At 40.9% G+C, this 21,217-nt stretch overlaps 1 protein-coding gene across 2 annotated transcripts in view; it reads right to left on the bottom strand.

Annotated features, from left to right (window-relative positions):
- adamts17 (ADAM metallopeptidase with thrombospondin type 1 motif, 17) overlaps window positions 1–21,217 on the bottom strand; it is a 104,530-nt gene that overhangs the window by 44,046 nt on the left and 39,267 nt on the right. For both annotated transcript variants that reach the window (XM_080492354.1, XM_080492355.1), the window contains exons 7-8: window positions 14,484–14,527; window positions 7,715–7,820 (exon numbers count right to left, since the gene is read on the bottom strand). In XM_080492354.1, the coding sequence (XP_080348480.1) occupies window positions 7,715–7,820; window positions 14,484–14,527 (150 nt within the window). The remainder of the gene's footprint in view (window positions 1–7,714; window positions 7,821–14,483; window positions 14,528–21,217) is intronic.

The raw sequence follows: 21,217 nt of genomic DNA, 5'->3' as shown, positions 1-21,217 counted from the left end.
AGACCTTGAGGAAAATTACCACTTTCACCATGAATTCGATGAAGGGAACATAATAGACAAGTATTTCCTTCTTTATCAGAAATAACTGTCATTTGTTCTCATTGGGTCAGACTTTTGACCACTCGTCTGTGCAGGATTCCTCCATCTGGACGATATTCCAGCGTTTTCTTTAATGTCGTGGCGGGTTTCAAATCCCAGCTACAACATTTCAATGGGATTGAGATCTGGCCTTGTTTTTCTTGCCAAGGCCATTTCATAACGCTCCATTTCTTCTATTTGAGCCATTCCTTGGTGGATTTGCTCGTGTGCTTAGGATGATTATCCCAAGCACAACTTTGACTTTCGGACAGATGACTTCACACCAATCTTTGGGTTTTTCTTTGATTTTAGACAGAAGATTCGACGGCTTCAGGCTCCATGTCAGCATAACCTTTATTCACCTCATCCTGTACAGGTGGCACAGGGGTCTTTAAAGTTTTTATTCTCCACCAAATGTCCCCTGGTGCTGAAGCTTTGAAGATTTGTTTCTAAAAGGCCAAGCCCATGTTTTATGGCTCACTGTAATCCAACTCTCCTTTAGACAACAAAGGCAACCCCATTTCTTTAATCTCTTTGTAACTGTAGACCAGCGGTTAAGGCATTTTCCTACTTATTCCTCTTGGTTCCTAATAGGACTAAAGGTCCTCTACCAGCACTTGTCTCAAACTGTTCGGTGGGACAGTTTGCATTCCCTGGAATACTGTAGGGCTCCTATCAGCAAGTACGTCCAAAGGTCCAGGCCTTGACCACCAGAGGTTGGAGGTTGGGTGGTTTATTGAAACCTGCTTATTACAGACATTTAATCTAGTGAGGCCACTGTGCTCTACTGAGAGGTCCTGCCTGCACATTCTGTGGAAAACTGACAACTTTGTTGCGGTACCTTTCCAATCAAGCGTGTCGATCTTGTCCCAATTGTCCTGTATGGAACCATTTTCTTTAGTGTGTTAAGAAGTTGAATCAAAAGCACAGCTAATAAAAAAACAAAAACCGACACTGTGGCAGAGTGTTGGGGTTGTCATGTTGTTCAGCTAGAAACATCTAGCAAATCAAAAATCCCTCGCTTTGTTCTTGTGAAAGACAGACTGAGTTTCTACAAAAGCGTGCCAAAACAGTATGACTGTACTTTAACACACTAAACAAAATATTCCTTCATCTTATATAAGTCAATAATAAATACTCACTGAAACTGTGTCTTAATCCAGTATAAACTTCAAAACTTCATTTGATTTAGGTTTATCGTTTTTAACAGCGCCTCCGTGAGGCGGCCAAAACAGCGACCTGATTGGACAGAATCGGCCAATCAGACGAGGGGAACCGGAGAGTGAAGGTGGAGTTGAGCGCGTACAGAGTGTAGATGTTGAGCGAGAAAGACGTAGCGAGTGCGTAGAGCGGAGATCTGTGGCAGAGCAAATAAAGCGTGTAGATAGTTGCAAACATAAAAATAGATTTGAGGTTAAAATAGGTTTTTGTTTGCTCAGATTAAGTGTTTCTTTGCTCAAGTGTCTAGTCAGGGCTCAAACTTTCAAACCCTCACTCATGATTGTGGCACAAATATAATTCTGTAGTCCTGAAGTTGTAGAACTTGAACAAACCAACACTCGTAATAAAGCTTAATATTGCTCTTGTAGTAAAATGATGTTTTAAATCTTTGAAGATCTCTTTAGAACACATGTCACACACATGTTGGTATGACTAATCTTTTTTTTCCCTAAATGCCTTGGAGAGCTCTTTAGATCTTGGCATGATGACAGAAAACACGTCAGTGGGTAAAAGCAGAGCTGAGTCTGAAGCTTTGTGGTTTGAATGCGGCGAATTCCACCTGTCATAGGAAGTTTTGATCATTGGCACCTCATCTTAAAAATCTGGCTTGAACATCTGTGACAATCAATGAAAATGAAAATTACAACAACATGTCCGCACTGTTGGTGAACATCAGCTGAATACTTCTTTAAATAGAATCAAACCATTATGGCAAAAATTGCTGAGATTTTCAAGTGTTTTTTTTTTAATACAATGTCTTTAAATAATAGTAATAATAAGGATGTAATAAAGTTAATTCTATTAAATATTGTGACACTAGATGTGTCAATAGGGTCTTTCACTGACAAGAAAAGTTCATTTAAATGGCTTTATCGGCTCAAGTAGGTGTGCTAATGTTTGGACAGGCTCGACTGGCCTTAAAAACAGCCACAGAATAAAATATCGACACCTTCAGGCCCAAGGGAGACTTTTGCAGATCACTTTTCATTGAAGAAATGGTTCTCAGGCCCGGAAAACACGTTTACATTTTTACATTTTGCGTTTACGTGACGTTTTGAAGACAGTGTCCCTTCCCATGGAAATGACAGAACTGCTGAAAACAATGAAGTTTTGATGTTGGGCCACTAGTGGGTGCGGTTTTGTTTTTGTAATGAAATCACAGACATGCAGCAGAGAACAAAATGCTCTAAACATTTACAATAGGACAGACGACCAAGTTGGATTGTTAATACGATGATCAACTATAAAACTACCAAGTCCCAGGAGAAGATGGACTGGGAGGCATGACGCTCTGGAGGAAACGTGGCTGTAGTCAATCCACTGAGCATGTGAAGAAGAACTTTTCTACTACAGCCGTGATGTGCATGCGCTGTAACAGCATTTCTAAAAAGTTTTGTTTTCAGAGTCTCAAACCCCCAAAATGACACAAAAATGTTCCGTTTTTAACTTGAAAACATTGTTGTGTAAACAGGGGTTCAGAGTATGACAGAATGAGCTTCGAGTCGGGGCTTCAACCATTTTACGCCCCATAAAACAGTTATACGTACTTTCACCCTGCACATTTTTTTTAACCATGATTTGAAAGATTCTTCAGATTTGTCTTGTTCCTGCATCACTCCGGAAGCTCTCTGAAGCCCTCCAGCAGTTTCCCGCCCCACCATTTGAGAACTTCTGGTAAGAATCATTTAGTTTTCTTTCAGTTGCACAAAACGCTGCACTGTTGGAAATTTATCTTAAATGTTTGCTCGAGTCCCTGTAATTTAAAAAAAATAAAAAAGAGCCAATCTTCGCGATGGTACGAGTGTTTAAAGTTAATTTAATAAAGGTAAATAGATTTAACTCCTTTACTGTGAATAATCCTGCCAGATTGTTGTGATACATAACCTTACATTAGACTAAAATATGAATGCATGTGAATTGAACTGTTTTGAGGATAATCAGACTAAGGATTAGATTAAGGACATGGTTGGAGTGGTTAAAGCTTTCTGTGGAGCGATCTCCACACAAAGTGTGCACACACAGCAGAACGGAAAACCAGCCCAGTGAAAGCCCTTCAACCAACGGCACATCCTGCATGGACACACCTGCAACATATTGATGGAGGCGAGCCGGAGCCCGAGGGGCGCTCCGACAGGATCTCTCACTCACAGCTCATCTGTGCACGCACAACTGTTGTCTGTCTGACAGATACAAATGGAGAGCGACAGAGGAAGGAGTGTGTGCTGAAACAGGGAGGATTTCACTTGGGCACAGTTACCGTGTGTGTGTGTGTGTGTGTGTGTGTGTGTGTGTGTGTGTGTGTGTGTGTGTGTGTGTGTGTGTGTGTGTGTGTGTGTGTGTGTGTGTGTGTGTGTGTGTGTGTGTGTGTGTGTGTGTGTGTGTGTGTGTGTGTGTGTGTGTGTGTGTGTGTGTTTTTCCATCCAAAGCCGTGACCTACATTTGCAAATTAAAAACAACAACCTCGCCTGAAACCCAGGCACAGGCTCAGAAACGAATGAATTACAAGTGCAGGCTGTTTGTCTCTAGTTGAACTTCGAGTGAGATATAATTGCATTTCAGGATTGATACTTGTCCTTTTCCACTGCAGAGGGTGGTGCCGTGCTCTCCCCCAGGAGAAGGAACACATCCGTGGTGCACGACTGTGCAAGTCAAGATGATCGGTGTTCCCGCAGTGGAAGTATTAGAATGATATAAAAACAAAATGAAATGGTGAGGTAGGTAGTGGTTAGCATTTTCTACCAACAACACAAAAGCCCAGGCTGGATGATTATGGGCCAGGCTTGAGTGTACATGTTCTGCCTGTGCTTGTGAGGGTTTGCTACAGGTACTTTGACTTTCTTTCACAATCACATGCTTTGTCAGTTAAGTGGTGGCTCTAAATCTGTTGTGTGTGTCTGTATATTTAATGAATTGACAGCTAGTTCATGGGATATAGGGGATGAATGGATGAATTACATGATCAGATCTTGACTTATTGTGTCTCTTCGTTACGGACAGAAACTGCTTTGCCTTTTTTAGACAAGTAATATAGTTTTAGACAAGGTAAGTTGTCTAAATTACAAATAAGCTCTTGAAATAGGTGATGTGATCAGACCGTGAAATGTTAATATGTAAGCAAGCCGAAGAGGGAAAGTAATGAGTTTTTTTTACAGCAGTTGTTGCAGATCACACTTTGTTTGGAGTGTAGTTTGCTCACACCAACTTTTCTCTTTAGATCAGGTGTGTCAAAACATATTTTAGTTCAGGAGCCACATCCAGTCCAATTTCATGTGGAGTGGGTTGGGCTGTTAAACTAGTGCCATAGGAACATCAGAATTAGAATTTTAAGGGTTTTCTTTATTGGGGCTCAGAGTATATGAGATGAAAATGCCGATATTTTCACAAAACCAAACAATTACTAGAGAAAATGATGACAATCTCAACATAAAGCCAATTTTAATGAAATCTTCTGGTGAAAAATACAGTGAAATGTCCCCCTCCAAAAAAAATCTCCTGTAAATGTTGCATTATGCATGTTTTTGAAACTCCCGCAGACAGCAAGGCTGGTTTGATACTGACCAGGAGCTATTTTTCATGGCAGCATCACTGATATATCAGCTCGGGTCTCAATGTTGTGTTGCATCTTCTACTCTTAACAACAAATCTCGCATTACAGCATCATCTGTCCATCTGGGAAACGTCGCGGTCACGTAGTTACAAACTGAAAATGTTTTTGTGGTTTTGTGGAGTGATTATTTCCCCTTCCATCTTTTACTGAACATAACAAACATCAGTATTCTTGTGTCTTGTGGATAGTTGTCTATGTATCAAGTCATCGGCGTGATTCTTCAGACGACATTGCACTACACGCAGTTTACTATCACTGCTTTCAGGCTGCACCAGCGTTGGACTGCAGCCCCTCTTTGAGCACTCGTTTCAGTTATTTGTGACTTTGAGCACAAGTGTGCATTGTGGGTAGAACATCCTGGGTATTTCTGTTGTTCATCCCACAGCACAGAAAAAAATTGTTTGCATTTTATTTTTCTTGGGATCAAACACATCAATCTTCCCAAAGTGTCAAAAACTTGCGTTGTCCTCTGCGTACATGGAGATAAAGGCGGACCATTTTCAAAAAGTTGTGTTTTCAGTAGCCCCGAACACGGTCGTGTAAAATTCTTCCATTTTCACTTGAAAAGGCTGTCATGGAAACGGGGTCTAAGACAATTACAAAAGAAAAACTGGAGGAGCCTCGTGACACACTATGTGAAATACAAAATATAATAAAGAAACCTTGACCAGTTAGTTCCTTATTCTGAGGATAAACCGACTGAGTCTACACACAGTCTCTGGTGTTTAGTGGACGGGTGCTGCTCCAGCTTGATCAGTTCCAAACTTCTATTCGCCAGTTTCTCAACAGAAATGTGCATTCAGCTCTCTTGTTTTTCTTTTTGACGATTTGATCGCTCTCTTTAACCTTTAACAATCTGAATATGGACGGAATGGAGTCGAGGCGCGATACAGGACCCCGATGTGTGATTCTACAGGGCGAGCCAGCTTCTGGTACAGCCTCGACGTGTTGTGTGCGCAGTCCCACTGTGCTGGCTCACACATTTACACGGGCTCTGTTTTGCCTCCGTTTCGCCTCGGTTACTACTCTGGATGTCGGCACCGAGGCAGAACGCCCCCCCACTCCACTTCTGTGCCATTACTACTGAAGACAGATCGATGAAGAGGAAGGAATGGCAACTTTGTTTTGACGTATTTCAATGCACCGGTGGAGAAAATAGAAACACTTCCAATCAACTCCTGGTTTAAATGGTGCTGCTAACATATTAAAGTTGGGAAAAAAAGGTGGAGCCGCAATGTTTTTCTGCAGTGTATCGGATGTACGACAGTGTTCAAGTGAGTGGAAAATCCTCCTGTTCTCTGGGGCATTTCATCAGCTTTACTGTGTTTTCGTGGTCCCATTTGTCTGTGTGGGTGCCTCCATTCATTCATCATCTGTGTGAAATCTGCTGCTTTAAGTTTGTCATTTGGTTTCATTCCAAACGTCCACACTGTTAAAGCCTCTGAGCTAAACAGAGCTGTACACAGTACCTATGAACTGAGCCTCAGAGATCAGCGTTTATACGCATACCTTGGTGCTTTAATAGGCACTCGAGGCAAGAAAATGATTCCTGGTAATTTGTGTGCATGATGGGAGGGTGTGATCCCTCCATAACGTTCGCAGTGGGATCCCCGGCCGGTGCCAGATTGTAACCTTGTATGCTCCCCAACGCTGGAATGGAGCAGCTTGATAAAATCGGTGATAACTCCTTTGGAACCAGAAAGCTGCTACAAAGCCTTTCTAGACTTTGGCAGGATATCCAGGTGAATGTGGCGTTACCTCTGTGAGACTGTGCTATCAGTGTGGACCGTAGACCCTGCACATGTCCAGCTTTAGATCATTTTTAAAATTAAGAAAAATATAAAATGCTAGCTGTGTCATGTTCACACATCACACTGTCAAAATTGAAGTTTCCATCTCAGAAAAACCATAATAGGACACTTTCTAGAATTTCGATCACACTTTAAAAACCAACTGCTTCTGGTTTTTTTTTTAGGTTTTTGAATGCTGGTGAGAGTGTGTCTAACAGTGTTTGGCTTCACTGTGGCATTTTACCCAATCAGAGATCAGAAAGTTTGTCAAAACCTGTGAGGATTCTGAATAGAAGAAATAAAATGACAAGTTACATCACATCTATTTACTGTCGACGTCACCCCCTCAGCCAAACAGCCACTCCTATGATATCCCTGCAGCACAACAAATGTACTCAGAAATTAAACTCTGCTTTGACAAGATGGGAGATCTTGAACTTTGAACATTGCATCAGGTCAGAGACAAACTTTTTTAAAAAGAAATGTATGTGACCTACTGGTCGATGGCAATCAACACTGGAATAAAGGAAACCGCCTCGATAGATTCCATAAAGGATTTCCTTTACTTATCCACTTCTGTCCACCATAAAGATAAACTCTCTATACGTCTTGATCCTTTTTGCATGGTTGAATAGTAAACCAACATTTGAGGACAGAGATATGGACTGTGTTCGGAGACGATGCTGTTCATGATTTTTTTCATCCAACTGAAGAAAGAAAAGATCGGTTGATGATAATGGACAATTTGGACAAAAGGAGTGGAATATGTAGGGTGCACCATGTAGTCTCTGCTAGCTACCTTAATATAATAAAGTAGAATAAAGTAGAACACACAGCTTGAGTATGTGAATGAGCTGCAGAATGCTGGGTTTTGTTTTTCTTAGTTGATTACATCAGACCCCACACCTCCTGCACATAAATAAACTTTGTCTGAACCTTGAGGAACACTGAGCATTTCCCCAACAGCATCAAGAACGTAACATGAAATACAGCTTTTTCAAATCTGATGTCAACTTACTTGTGTCCTAGTTCATGGGCGATGGTGAAGGCCAAGTTGAGTCCATTGTCCTCTGCGAGGACACACTTCCTTTTGGCGCTGCAGACCCCTCCCAGATAAGCAATACCTGTGACACAATGACATTATGGCATTGAGTTTTAAAAGCAGCAGTTCAACAAAGACTCACACACGCAATACTTTTTGCCGCAAATGCAGTCTATTTCCAGCTACTGGCATTCTTCAAGTCGAGTCCAGGAACTTGAAGCGATGAAGGTTTGAACGAGAGGTATTATTTGAAGAAAACAGTCCTTTGCCACTTTAAAAAAAATTGCAGTAAACTAAGTAAACATTCAGGATTAAACGTACCAACAGCTTACAATCATTTTCTGGCAACAATCTAATGGACTGATGTATAATGCTCAAAATAAACAGGGTAACGTCTGCCTGCAGTGCTGAGAAAGCAACTTTCATTGCCTTCTCATTGGCCGGTGGGATTCCCTTTAAATGAAACGGGAAGCTCAGTGTGAGCGAAGCCTTACCATACGCCCTATAAAGCCCATGTGAATCAAACAAAGCTGATTGTGGATACTACGCAGTGAGGTCAGAGGTGTGGCTGAGATTTTCTGCAGCATCAAAGATCCGTTGAAGCCAGCACTTCTGAGGCTAAAGCCCCCGGACAAAAAGCAGCGATCCACAGTGCAGTGCTTATCGGTGCTCGGCTTGGACCTGATGTTGGGGGGCGAGCTATCTGATCAAACAGTGATGTGTTGGCTCACATAGCTGGCGGCACATTGGGCCAGACAGCCTCAAAAGAGCCACAAAGCCACATCAGCCCTGTGGACACACAGCGCTGTGCGACCCACAAGCAACTTCAGCCGGCCATTTATTTTGCGCTAATTAGCCGTTACAACATGAAGGGCCTTTCGCTGAGCCATTGAATCCCAGGCAGTCAAAACTCCCAGTGCTGACAACACAGACCTGAGTCAGCCTGGAAGAGATGCTTTGTTTGCCCCCCTCTCACACACAGACACTCACCCTTTACACAGAAAACATGCAAACACTTGTTCACCGCAAAATGACCCCACTGACCTTCATGTCACACTAACCAGCACCCACAGACCCCCACACACACTGTATACAGACATACAACAATGAAGTCACATACACAGAAAACCCTGTATACACATGCACACACACTAAAAAAAAACAACACAGTTAGTTTATAAAAAAAGTATTCATAAATACTGTATATAATCTATCAAAATCAAACACAACAATCAGCTTCGTCACAAACTTTTTATAAAAGCCTTTCATGTTCCATATTAGGAATCATGTGTTATAAACAGTTCAAATCACAAGTTTACGTACACTGTATAAAAAGAAAACCTTTCTTTTTTCTCACTGTTTGAAGTTAAATCAGATTAGACTTCTCCAGTTTTGGGTCAGATAGGATTCCCAAAATTATTTATATTTGCTAAATGCCAAAATAATGAGAGAAATTGTTTTGTTACTTTCTTTGAAGTGAAAAGTGAACATACTGCCCACACTCTCACCAGCCTCTTAAGAGGCTTCCTATAGTGATTCCATACTACAGCTCTGCAATAAATTCTTCCTTTACTTTGGCAACAATTACTCATTTTTATGGTCGTCTTTGAGAGGTCTTTATAATAGTCTGCCTTCTTGTATATGTTGTTTATGTTATCGTCAACCATATCGCAAACAACTCCTTCACGTCAATAAAAACCTCTGTCAGTTGACTTGGTTACTTTTTTAAGTAATTGTGATTAATGGACCTAATAGTCAAATTTATCTAATCTTAATTTGCAAGCAAGAATGTAGTGTATGCCAAAACACCATCACGGTGCAGTCTATCTTTCGCAATAGTTATTTTGCATATGTTAATATTGCGATGATAACTTTGGCTCGCTACATTGTGCAGTCCAGTTGACAAATACGAAATTAGTGACTGAATCAGTAACTCCCCACTGAGCAAAAAGTGGTCCAGACGATCCATACCTCTTTAACACGTCGTCAGGGAGACCAGAATGAAAGTTTTTTGTACGTCTTCCCTGGACACTGCATGGACGTCCTGTCTGGACGTCATATAAAACATCCAAACACGACCTCTGGATGACGTGACGCAATTGAAAAAAAGAAAACATGTGACATCACCTGGGATTGAACCCAAACCTCTTTCATGACAGCTCAAAAAAGCATTATGAATCAATGTTATCCAGGGCACACATTTACTCACAATACTTCTTGGAGTTCGTCATATATAAGCGACATGCCTACAACTTTATTGTCAGGATTGACATAAGCACAAGTGCACTGTTGGTATCGTGGTGAGCAGTCACACCTGTGTGAAAGAGGTTTGGGTTCAATTTACACATTTCTTAATTTATTCTTTTTCATTCCGTCACGTCATCCTGAGGTCTTGTTTGGATGTTTGGATCGAGCGAGAATCAAATTAAATGCTCAATTTTTGGAATATTTGGTCACCTTGATGTGAGAAGAACAGAACACTGGTGGGGGGGGATTGAGGTTTTTGAAGCAGGCTGTTTTATGGGGGCTGTGATTACAGTGAAGCTCAAAGTGGGTCACACACTTTGGGCCTGCTTGCACAAAGAGCAGGAGTGTTCTCATTGTGCAGGAAGATTAGCAGATTGAGAGTATTATGTTAGGGCAGAGCCGTGCAGAGCCAGGCATGGCCAGGAGCTGCCACAGTGCCTGACAACGCAGCGCTGTCTCTGTCTACATTAGACTTCCATTACCTCATGGCGCTGTGGATCGCAAAATGACGTGATAAAAGAGTGAGGAAATGCCTCCACACGTCACATGTCGATCTGCTGTACAAAAGGCAGCGTTGAGCCAGTGGAAATTTGAACTAACTCTTCGGTTGTGCTTATTGAAAATCCGGTTGCGTCGTCCCAAAAATGGCCTTCAAGGGGAACGGCGCATCGATGGCATCAGCGAGAATGGTCATCGCCAATTTTGAATGAAGCTGCATCTGCTTTACTAATTAGCGGTGGCTTCAGAGCGCAGATGTTATCAATATAAATGGAGAACTGCTGAAAAACTTACAAAGGAAATGATGGGGTCAGAGCAGCTATCGTGTAAACAGGCTGAAGTGACGGCCCTGCTATGAGAGAAGAAAGCTGCTCTACCAGTGTATCAGTCCGCCTGTGATCAATGAAATGTGGGATAAATAACCCTGATTATCTGGTTACGATGAGGTCTGTCAGTGGGTGGGACATTTCAGGCTGCAAGTGGATGTTTTGCCCTCACGGTTCATGTGTTGGATGCAGGAGGAATAAACAATGACGTGAGCATTGTTGGGAATAATGAGTTAATGTAACGTCAATACATCTGGCAGGCAAGGAGGCATATCATAAAAACTGAAAAACTAAATGAAATTACACTTGAGATTTGTGTGCCAATGCATACTACTAATCTAATTTCCATTCTGAATTCTGCCCTTTGGAATAATTTCAGCATTAAGCGTGCCATTTTTGTATGTTTTGTTCTTGAAAATCAAGTAATGTGCAAAGTGTGGCAACAATGAGATGAGCCTCTCCGGAATGTTACTTAACTCAAAGCTTTTTGGTTTCTCACCAACATGTCATCTGACATACTTGGTGAATTGACTTAAAAACATATATTTAGAAGCAGGAGGTGAATTGACTTAAAAACATATATTTAGAAGCAGGAGGTGAGGCAATTAGTGCCTCTGCCTCACTGTAGGGGGCAATGCTGAGCATACAGGGTTTACTTTGGCCCATTTACATGACAACATGTCAACGGAAAACACATGGTGCCTTCCAGAAAAGTTTAGCGTTTACACTGAAACATTTTGAAAACTATGCCCATTTCAAAGGAAATGGCAGAAACACCAAAAATGATGTAGTTAGCATGCCAGGCCACAAGTTGGCGCTGTTGTTTTTGTAATGAAACCACACACACACGCGTATGCACACAGAAAACAATCTGCTCTCACCATTAACAATGGGAGAAGATTTGTATGGACAGACAACCAAGTTGGATTGTAATTACAGTTACTATCAACTATAAAACTACCAAGACCTGGGAGAATATGGACTGGAAGCCATGACACTCTGGAGGAAACATTGTTCTTATTGTTCATCTACTCGCATGCACAAAACAACTATTTACTATGGCCATGATGCGCAGTAGGAGCATTTAAAAGAAATGTCTGTATCAGCATATAACCTGAACCAAACCTGGAACCACTGCACTAGTAACTGAATACTGGAGCTGCAGACATGAGGTCAACATGGGATCATTTTGTTAAATGTCAAATGAAAAAACTGTGTTGCATTTTGGTCTGTTTACATAACAGTTGTGCTCGGAGTCACTTAAAACGCAACTTTTTGAAAACACTTTGAACCGTCCTTCCTCAACATTTTGGTTTTAAAGGAGCTTCAATGTTTACAGCCTATATATTCATTATGATTATTTTCTATAGTTTGTTCTCCCTATTAGTGTTTTATATTTCTGTTTCATGTTGAGTATTTCACCCAAAGATGTTCTTGTGGTCGATAAAAAAGTATAAAAAGGACCAAAAGATTCACATTATTTTTAGATTTCTTTTACAATCTGTTCACCTGCAAAGCATCTCTATTGTTTTACTTATGTCATGAATGTAAAATGGTGTTGCTGTATTGCTCTGCCTTAGCTCCCAATAAAAATAATCATTTAAAAAAAGAAATGTTTACAGCCCACTGTTCCCTAGGTGCATACATAGGTGGTTTTATTAAAAAAAAGCACCCACTAGTGGCCCTCCATGAAAACTACATTGTTTTTAGCATTTCTGCGGTTTCCGTGTAAACAGAAAGCAGCTCCACTCAGATAAATCTGCATTCACATGTGATCATGCGGTATGTGTGTATGTGTGGGGAAGAGACGAAAGCAGGGTGCATTATGGGAAGATGGCAAGCAGGTGGGTAGAGTCTGGGGCTTCAGGCAGCGATTATTCTGAGTTAAATATCTCAACGCAACTGAACCGCAATTAAAATCATGATGCATGTTATTTCATATTTCACAGGAATAGGACATGCAGGCACACAGAAGGCAGAATACCTCAATAGCCAGCGAGCGCACACACATACACACACTCATACTCGAGGAAACTGCTCATAAAAGAGATGAGAGATGAGGGGCCTCTCTTAATTTGAGCTCAGTGAGACATCTTTCAGCTCCTGAGCTGTGAGCTGCTGGAACAGTGTGCCCGAGGATCTGAGGACAGCTGGAAGTGGTGAAGCCATTGAACACACACTTAAAACTTACCTCTGCGGACTGGCTTTTAATTAAGAGATGGCTTTAGTGTTATCTCTGTGATATGTTTGCATCTTCTTCACTGAGCCTCTACACCCACTTTGCACTCCACAGTCACACAAATTCATTTATTGTGTCTCATTTCCGGCTCCTCCAGCTCTGCGTGGAGATTCATGTCCATCGAATGCCCAGGTTATTATGGCACTATTTTAACCACTACCGATGAAACTGAGCTGTATGTGAACCTTGAACTAAAATAAGTTTTGACATCCCTGCATTGAACCCCGCGCTTCAAACGGTTGAAACAAAACCCAAAATGTGAGAGCCCCATGTGATCAAGATCTTCACATGGAAAGTATATTCAAGTATAAGCACTGTATCTTTAAAACATGTGAGACACAGTGTGCCTTCCTCTGGCTATTACACAACTGTTATATCAACCTATACACAAGGTTGTTGTTGCATCATTCTGACCTCCGAGCATTAGTTATGTGCAGATTTTCCACCCACACGGATAGAAACATTTCTCTCCATTATCCAACTCTTTCTGGCGACTTTGTTCTCATCCCCATGATGAAGTTCAGTCTGAAGTGTGTCAGTCTAATGCAGTAAAATAGATGCAGAGCACATCACAGACTGTGCTCCAGTTTTTTTTGAAGTTGGTGATTTCCAGGGAGGAGGCGTGCGGGGAGCAGTCTAGGTTACAACTTCAAAAACTAATGGTGGCCACATTTATACAGCTTTGACTTCTTAGAATGGTCTTTTTCTTTTTTATAAGGCTGCAACCACAAAACATCTGGATCTGATCTCAGACATGAAGAAGACAAGCACAGGTTGTCTCACATCAAGTATAGAAGTTAAAAGCCCACAGAAGTCATGCATTGGGCAGAAACTATGTCATGGTTTCCTGGTTCAGGTTAAGCCAGCAGAATAAATGGTGTTTGACTGTGTGTGAGGACACAACCTCTCGACTTTCTAGCTTTTTAGTCTTTGTGGGAGTAAAAAACTGGGCTACTACACTCTGAATGCAGACCATGCAACTCTTGCGTCCGACTGACCTTGTGGAAAATAAAATGCCCGACCCCGAAATGTTTTATACGTTTTCAAGGGTTGAGATGAGGTTTCATTGCTAAGGTTACCAATAGGTTAAACCAGGGGTGGTAAACTCATGTAAGTTCAGGGGCCACATACATCCCAGTTTCATCTGGAGTGGACTGGACCGGTAAAAGAGTGCTATAATAACCTTTCTTTTTAAACTTTTTCTTTCTTCTACTGCATTTCTTCTACTTGTATGACTGTTTTTTAATGATGTTTCTCCATTTAATGCTTGCTGATTTTATCATCATGTAAAACGTCTTTGAGTGTTTTTAAAAGTGCTATACAAAATGAAATGTATTATTATTATTATTGTCATTATTATATATACTCAACATATTATAATTCAATGCAGGTCTATCTGAAATGAATGGGATTTGAAATGATCCTTGGTACTCACCCACAGTGTCACAGGGTTCGTCTTTATGAACACAGAAATCTGTCCTGAAAGAGAAAAAAAAGAAAGACACCAATGATTAATTGAAAGTAATTATAAATGTGAATAATATGCTGTCAACAACTTATAGAAGTTATGTTACTAAAGAACCAATGTGAGAAGTTAAAATAATGCTCGTATTTCAGCCACTTGATTATTCTGAGAGAAAGGGGTAGTTGGTGTAAACATCTGTTCTGTAAAGAAAAACCCATGTACCCATTTTTCACATTTTTCGTTTCATTCTTTGTTTGCAGTAGTTTCAACTATTTCATTAATTTCATTAATTCAAAAGCCAGTTTATCAATTGTAACTGTTTTAGATGTTTTACCTCCTTTATCTGTTTTTAGCGAGGAGATACAAGCACTTTTGAAAAAAAACTTTAAACTGATCAAATAAAAATTAGACAAAATTTCAAGGAGCCCCTTCTCCGAAGAGCCACAGATTGACCCCTGCCCCAATTTGATGAACAATGCAGACAACTTTAAAAATGTAAAGATATCCACAATAAACAAGATCAGTGATGTCTACACAGAGTCAAGTAAAGGCTTGATGGAGACTGGCTTGATTACTCCGTAAAGTCCAGTCTGTAACCATGGGACTGTGACACTCCAACACAAAGGTGCACGAAACTTTACAGTTTTTCTTTATTGTGGTTGAGAGAATACCTGATGAAAATGTTGATATTTTCACAAAAACAAACAATCAGCACGGTAAACGACTCCAATCTCAACATAAAGCCAATTTTAATGAAACCGTCTGGTGCAAAATACAGTGAAATGTCCAGAAAGCTTCTCCTATAGCTGTTGCATTCTGGGTGTTTTTACAAACTCCCCCTGACAGCATGGCTTTGATGCTAATGCTACTTTACTAGTTTTCATGGCAGCATCGCCGCGACCTCAGCCCAGATCTCAGTGTTGTGGCCGCTACGCCTGAGAAATGTGTTTTAACACCCACATTTTTAGACTAACCTTCAATCACCTTGGTTTAAAGTCTGCACCCAAACACTGCAGTTGTAAAACACACAGAAAGCAGTTTCATGGCTGACCTCAGCAATGACATGAGGTGGTTTTACGCTTCTACCTTCATGTCTGTTCAGACAACCATCGTGGAAGGTATTCCTCCGAGCTGTCTCTCAAAATGTTGTGAAAACCGTCTGGTCACCATAATATATGGTGCACATAGGAAAAAGACATCACAGGGTCCCTGACACCGCCCTCACAGACACCTGGAGGTATGCGAGCAGGCCTCAACTCTACACCAGTACCCGGGAACACTTTCACTTTCACAGCGGTCTCAGACTATATTGACGTTTTTCTTTACTACTGTGAGCTTCTTTTTGCCTCCGCAAACACTTTGTCTGCATTAACATGGCCAAATGAGCAGATTTGATTTTATTGCATGTATGTGCAGCCCAGAAGAAGAAGAAGAAGCACACTTTCATCAAGAGCCATTTGGCATTTTAGTGCATTGTTAATTGCAAGCAGATAACGACAAGGGAAAGTTTAGAAATATGGCTTCATCACATGGGAGCCAGACGTCAAGCAGCTTTTAAGAATCACTGAATAGTAGAAAGTTGCGTACGCCTATGTTGCTGTTTCAGCTCTTTTGCTTCACTTACAAGTTTATTCGAGGAAAACCGTTAAGAGGAAGTACTTCATTACCACAACTGAAGGATAATGAACACAACTCTTAACTATTGCAAGAAAAAAAAAACAGGAAACAATCAGTAGAGGAACAAGCTTTTCTTCAGCTTTAAAGTAGTTTGGATCATGGTTGAAAAAGCAGGTCAAATACCATGAAATAACCCTGTCGAACTTAAAATCGGACCGATTGGAGCTTAGCTAGAAAGACGTGTTACTTTACACCTCCAGTCCGCCGAGATCAAATGTCCTGACACACATGTAATTTAATGACAGCAGTCCATTAAATGACTGCAGTCCATTAAACCACATGTGGGTTATTCACACTGTATAGGCCTCCGTTTCAAAGCATATGAGGGAAAATAGTCAAATATCCAACCATTTCAACACGTCAGACAATGACCTGGAAAAAAAAAAAACAGGTGTGGAGGGGAAAAGTTTAGAGTCTTAAATGTTTAAAGCGGCAGGTTTTTACAACCCGGGCCAATGCAGAGTGCTCTAACACTACTGTGACGATAGCAGAAGAAGAGCCGTTCCCACCGACATGTGGGAGCGCTCAGCTAGGTGTGAACAGCTGCACGTCAGCATCTGGGAGCCAGACTTCAATGAGACACGACTGTCAGCATGGTGGTTTCATAAAATGTTGTGAACATATGCACATGTTCGAGAATATTTGATTATTACATGTTAGGAGAACTGGAGGATGACGGTAAAACAAGAACCTGAACAGGGTTCCTATTTTGAAAGCTTTAGAAAAAGTGTCAAGTTTAAGTATCAAAATATTGACATCTTGTTTTTTTTCAGATTCTTAGGGGTCTTCATCTCATTCCGATTTAGAGAGGAACTAAGTAAACATTAAAACATTGATGTTTGACGGTAACCAAGTATGTAAAATGTTTTAATTACATATTAAAAGTCTAATCTGCGTATGAGGCCTCGTTTACAAAACGTTTTCAACTGAAAACGCGAAACTGCATTTTGGGTTCAGTTTACATGTTACAGTGCTTGGAGCCACTTTTTGAAAATACTAGAGACAGCAGAAACACTGCTACTGTAAAGGGGCACCTATAGTTGACAGTCACTGCAATAACAATCCAACTTGGTCGTCTGTCCATACGAATGTCAGTGAACTCCCATTGTTAATGTTTATAACGTGTTGTTCTCTGTGTTCTGTGTTCTCTGCATGTGTGGATTCATTACAAAAACAAACCAACAGTGCCAACTCGTGGCCCAACATGAAAACTACATTGTTTACAGCATTTCCGCCATTCGCGTGCAAATGGACATCATTTTCAAAATGTTGCCATATAAAAACTAAATTTTTCTGAAATGAAAGGCAAAATTTATGTAGTTAGCATGTTGGCCCACTATTGTGTGCTGTTGTTTCTGTAATGAAACCACACATGAATGCAGAGAACAATAAACTATAAACATAAACGATGGCGAGTGTATGGAGTCATGGATTTTGCAATGGACAGACGACGAAGTTGGATTGCTTTTATAGGTGACTTAACTACATTAACTCGGAAGCACTTTGAAAAGGTTGCGCCCCCACCAATTTTCTTGGCCGCCTTTGGAACTATTTTAAAAAGCTGCATTTTAAGTGGCTTCAAGCCCCGTTGTGTAAACCTGAAAACATCATGTAGGTGGAGTCTAAACCTCTAATGAGATGTGACCATCCTAATCAGATAAACCACCTTAACTGGCTCCTCTCAATGTGGAAAAGTCAAATTGGCTTTAAGCCTGCCACTCTGCAGAAGAAAAAAAACAACGAATTCCATCCTTCTGTATCCACAATCCTAATCCTTCCGTCATGACTCAAAGTTCTTGACCATAAGTGAAGGTAAGGGATAAAAACCGATTGGTAAACAGAGAGCTTTGTTTTAAAGTTGAGCTCTTTCTTCGCAGCAGATATATTCGGAATCTGCAGCCGAGCTCACAAGCCCTCCTCCTCCTATCACTCCTGGACATCAGGAAACCAAATTTACAACAGATTGTCTTATTGTAAAAGAAAATCCACCTCTGTGATTGACTAAAAGTGAAGAGCTGGATCCAATGAAGACACTGACATCTGATGTCGGAGCAGTTTCTAAGGGAGAATCACACGGACATTGTTTGTATAGCAAATGTACCTTGTTTTGCACACATGTGCATGTTGGTCATCGGACAATTTGTAGTGCGGTCTGGCAGATTGCTATCTTAAAGCAACAAAGCACAACTGGGGTATCGACAATCAGTCAGGATCTGAGTGAAAATACTACAGTTTTGTATGTCCTCAGCCGTCACTCTGTTGACTGTTTAGCAAATCCAACTTTATAACATGAATTCAAATACGGAAAAATTTAAAAAAATACCAAATCAGAATGGCTTCAGTAATAGACGGAGCTTCTGTAACCTGCCTAATAAATCAGAATCAGAACAACTCCTTTGCGCCAAACTATGCAAAAAAACAGCAAACAGCAAAAGCGTACTTTTTTTGCATGTTAAAAATTCCCAATAAATAAATAAAGCTTGTATGCTCAGTGAAAGTGAAGGTACAAGATGGTCTGAGCAGATCTGGCAGAAAATTATATACAAATAAATCAGACGGTCTCAACAGCTTAAATTTTTTTTACTGCAGTTACAAATGCTATTACAATGTTTATTGTTCTGTAACAAATTCCCCCTAAGGGTCCAGGCAGAGAAAAATCTCTTCCAAGAGTAAGAGAGGCATAGCGCTAATTGAGAGAAGAGTCATGGAAAATCTTGCTAACAGACACAAACTCAAGTCCAAGTTCAAGGTAGTTATCAGTATTTCATTGTCCCATCCATCCAGCTTTGTGACAGACAGTTGGCTCAATTAATGAAAGGCTCAAGAGATCATGTTGACAAGCGACAATTCTTCAAGAGAAGTATGTTGATTTTACAAGGAAAGTCACAATCTCCATGCTTGCAGGCCAAGGCAAAAAAAAAAAAACTTTCTAAGCAAAAGATTAATAGGCAAACAAAAGAACTCAAGAACATGGAAAGTTTGATTATATCTTGATGCTTCATTGCTGCATCTGGTTCTTCCAATCTGTGCAGATAATAGTTTGATGACCATCTAAAGCAGGAGAGACTGATGAATGTCAGAAATGTCAGATTGACTAATGACTTTAAAATATAATAGCTTGAAATAAATGATCACCTTCCATCAACTGACAAGGATCACCTACTATTTTGGGTCTATCACTCACATCCAATTCTGAAGAAGCCCTGGGGGGGGGGTCTGTCCAGGACACACTGTGGTGGGTGGTGCCACGAAGAAGAGCTTGAGGAAATGGTAGGGACGGAGATGTCTGGGACTCTTTTCAACCAAGGGCCCTTGTAATCTCGTTGGGAAAGATGACGAATGGATGACGCTTCCTATGAGATCTGTTCTGTGTGCTAACACGCATCAGGGGAACAATAAGTTTTGAGAAGAAAATCTCCCAAAACGTAACACTGCCAGATCTGTGAGTTTGGGAAAGTTCAGCCAAACTACCTGCAGTCGAAGAAATTTACTAAGGGATATACCATATTTCCAGACTATTGAAAGCACCTGGATATAAGCCTCACCCACAAAGTTTAAAAAGAAACAAACAATACATATATAGGCCGCAATTGACTAGAAGCCGCAGGTGGCCACGTTGTAACGGCAGGAATTTCACTGCGGGAATACAGGGGTTGCTCATATGTTCATCAATTCTCGCAAATCTGTCTTTCACAGTGCTAGAAATTTCTGCACACAGCGCTGTGTGTGTGTGTGTGTGTGTGTGTGTGTGTGTGTGTGTGTGTGTGTGTGTGTGTGTGTGTGTGTGTGTGTGTGTGTGGTGTGTGTGTGGGTGTGTGTGTGGGTGTGTGTGTGGGTGTGTGTGTGGGTGTGTGTGTGTGTGTGTGTGTGTGTGACGTCCGCCTGCTGCAGAGAAGCCTGCAGAGAGAGAGAAATAAACAACCACAGGGTTTTATCTCTGTTGATAAAGTATTTTATTGGCTTTTTGCAGATTGCGTTTCTGAGGAGGAAGATTTCTCAGCCAAAGAGTCCAGCAGGGCAGTTTTACGTGATGCACTTGAACACATCACTCATGGCCGTCAGCAGCTGGAGTTCTGGACCACGGAAAGCAGCACAAGACGAGGCCACGAAGAGCAGAAATATCACTTTGGAGGCAAGTTTTGGAGGAGCAGAGCATGTATCTACATGCAGAAGTAGGATCTGGCAACATGAAGCCCAATAACCCGTAAAAATCCATAAATTAGCCACATCATTTGATAAGCCGCAGGGTTCAACGCGTGTGAAAAAAGTAGCGGCCTATAGTCCAGAAATGACGGTATAAATCAACAACTGGATCAGAAATCACAAAAGCAACACATTTTAAGTACTATATATAAGGGTTCTGGTGATTTGTTTTTATATTCAGTGACTAAAAAAACAGGCAGATTTTCATTGGTGTATGAAAAAAACAGTCTGCGACATAAAATGACTATTTCCTATTTAATGGAACTTCATGTGTGTGAAGTTACCACATGAATGAAGCCTGCAGTCTCCACTGTGAGGAGCAGTGAGAGTCTGACTCAAAGCCTCTTCCAGCCTCGGCACGATGTGGTGACAGCGAACTGTTTGCCTTCTCGGGTGGATGCAAAGATTTAAAACACAATGTAAATGGACGGCTATTGAGAGAGCTTCCTGTGACAAACGCTGCAGACAAGAAGTCAAGAAGTCGTCGACGTGTCAGAAAAACATTTCAATTCAAAACATACACCGCAATTAAAGTGGAAGTGGTTCTAAAATGAAAAGCACAGCACGCTGGTTTAAATAATTCTTCCAATCAACAATGAAAGCGTTCCTACAGTTGGTTGGAGCCAAGAGAAACGCTGATGACATTTCACTGAGCTGATGCCAGACTGATTGGTTTCATCTTTACAAACTCAGTGACACGATGCAAATCAGTTTGGGAATGATGATGTGGCAAACCTCCTTCCTTGAGAACTAATTGTTATAGATGCAGTTCACATATGAACATCAAGTTTTGATTCTTTTTCACCCAATGCTTTTCAATGATG

This window comes from Lipophrys pholis (assembly GCF_963383615.2).
Source record: "Lipophrys pholis genome assembly, chromosome: 2".
NCBI lineage: Eukaryota > Metazoa > Chordata > Actinopteri > Blenniiformes > Blenniidae > Lipophrys > Lipophrys pholis.
Note: the sequence above shows the minus strand (reverse complement) of the source record. Positions and strands in the feature narration are given on the sequence as shown.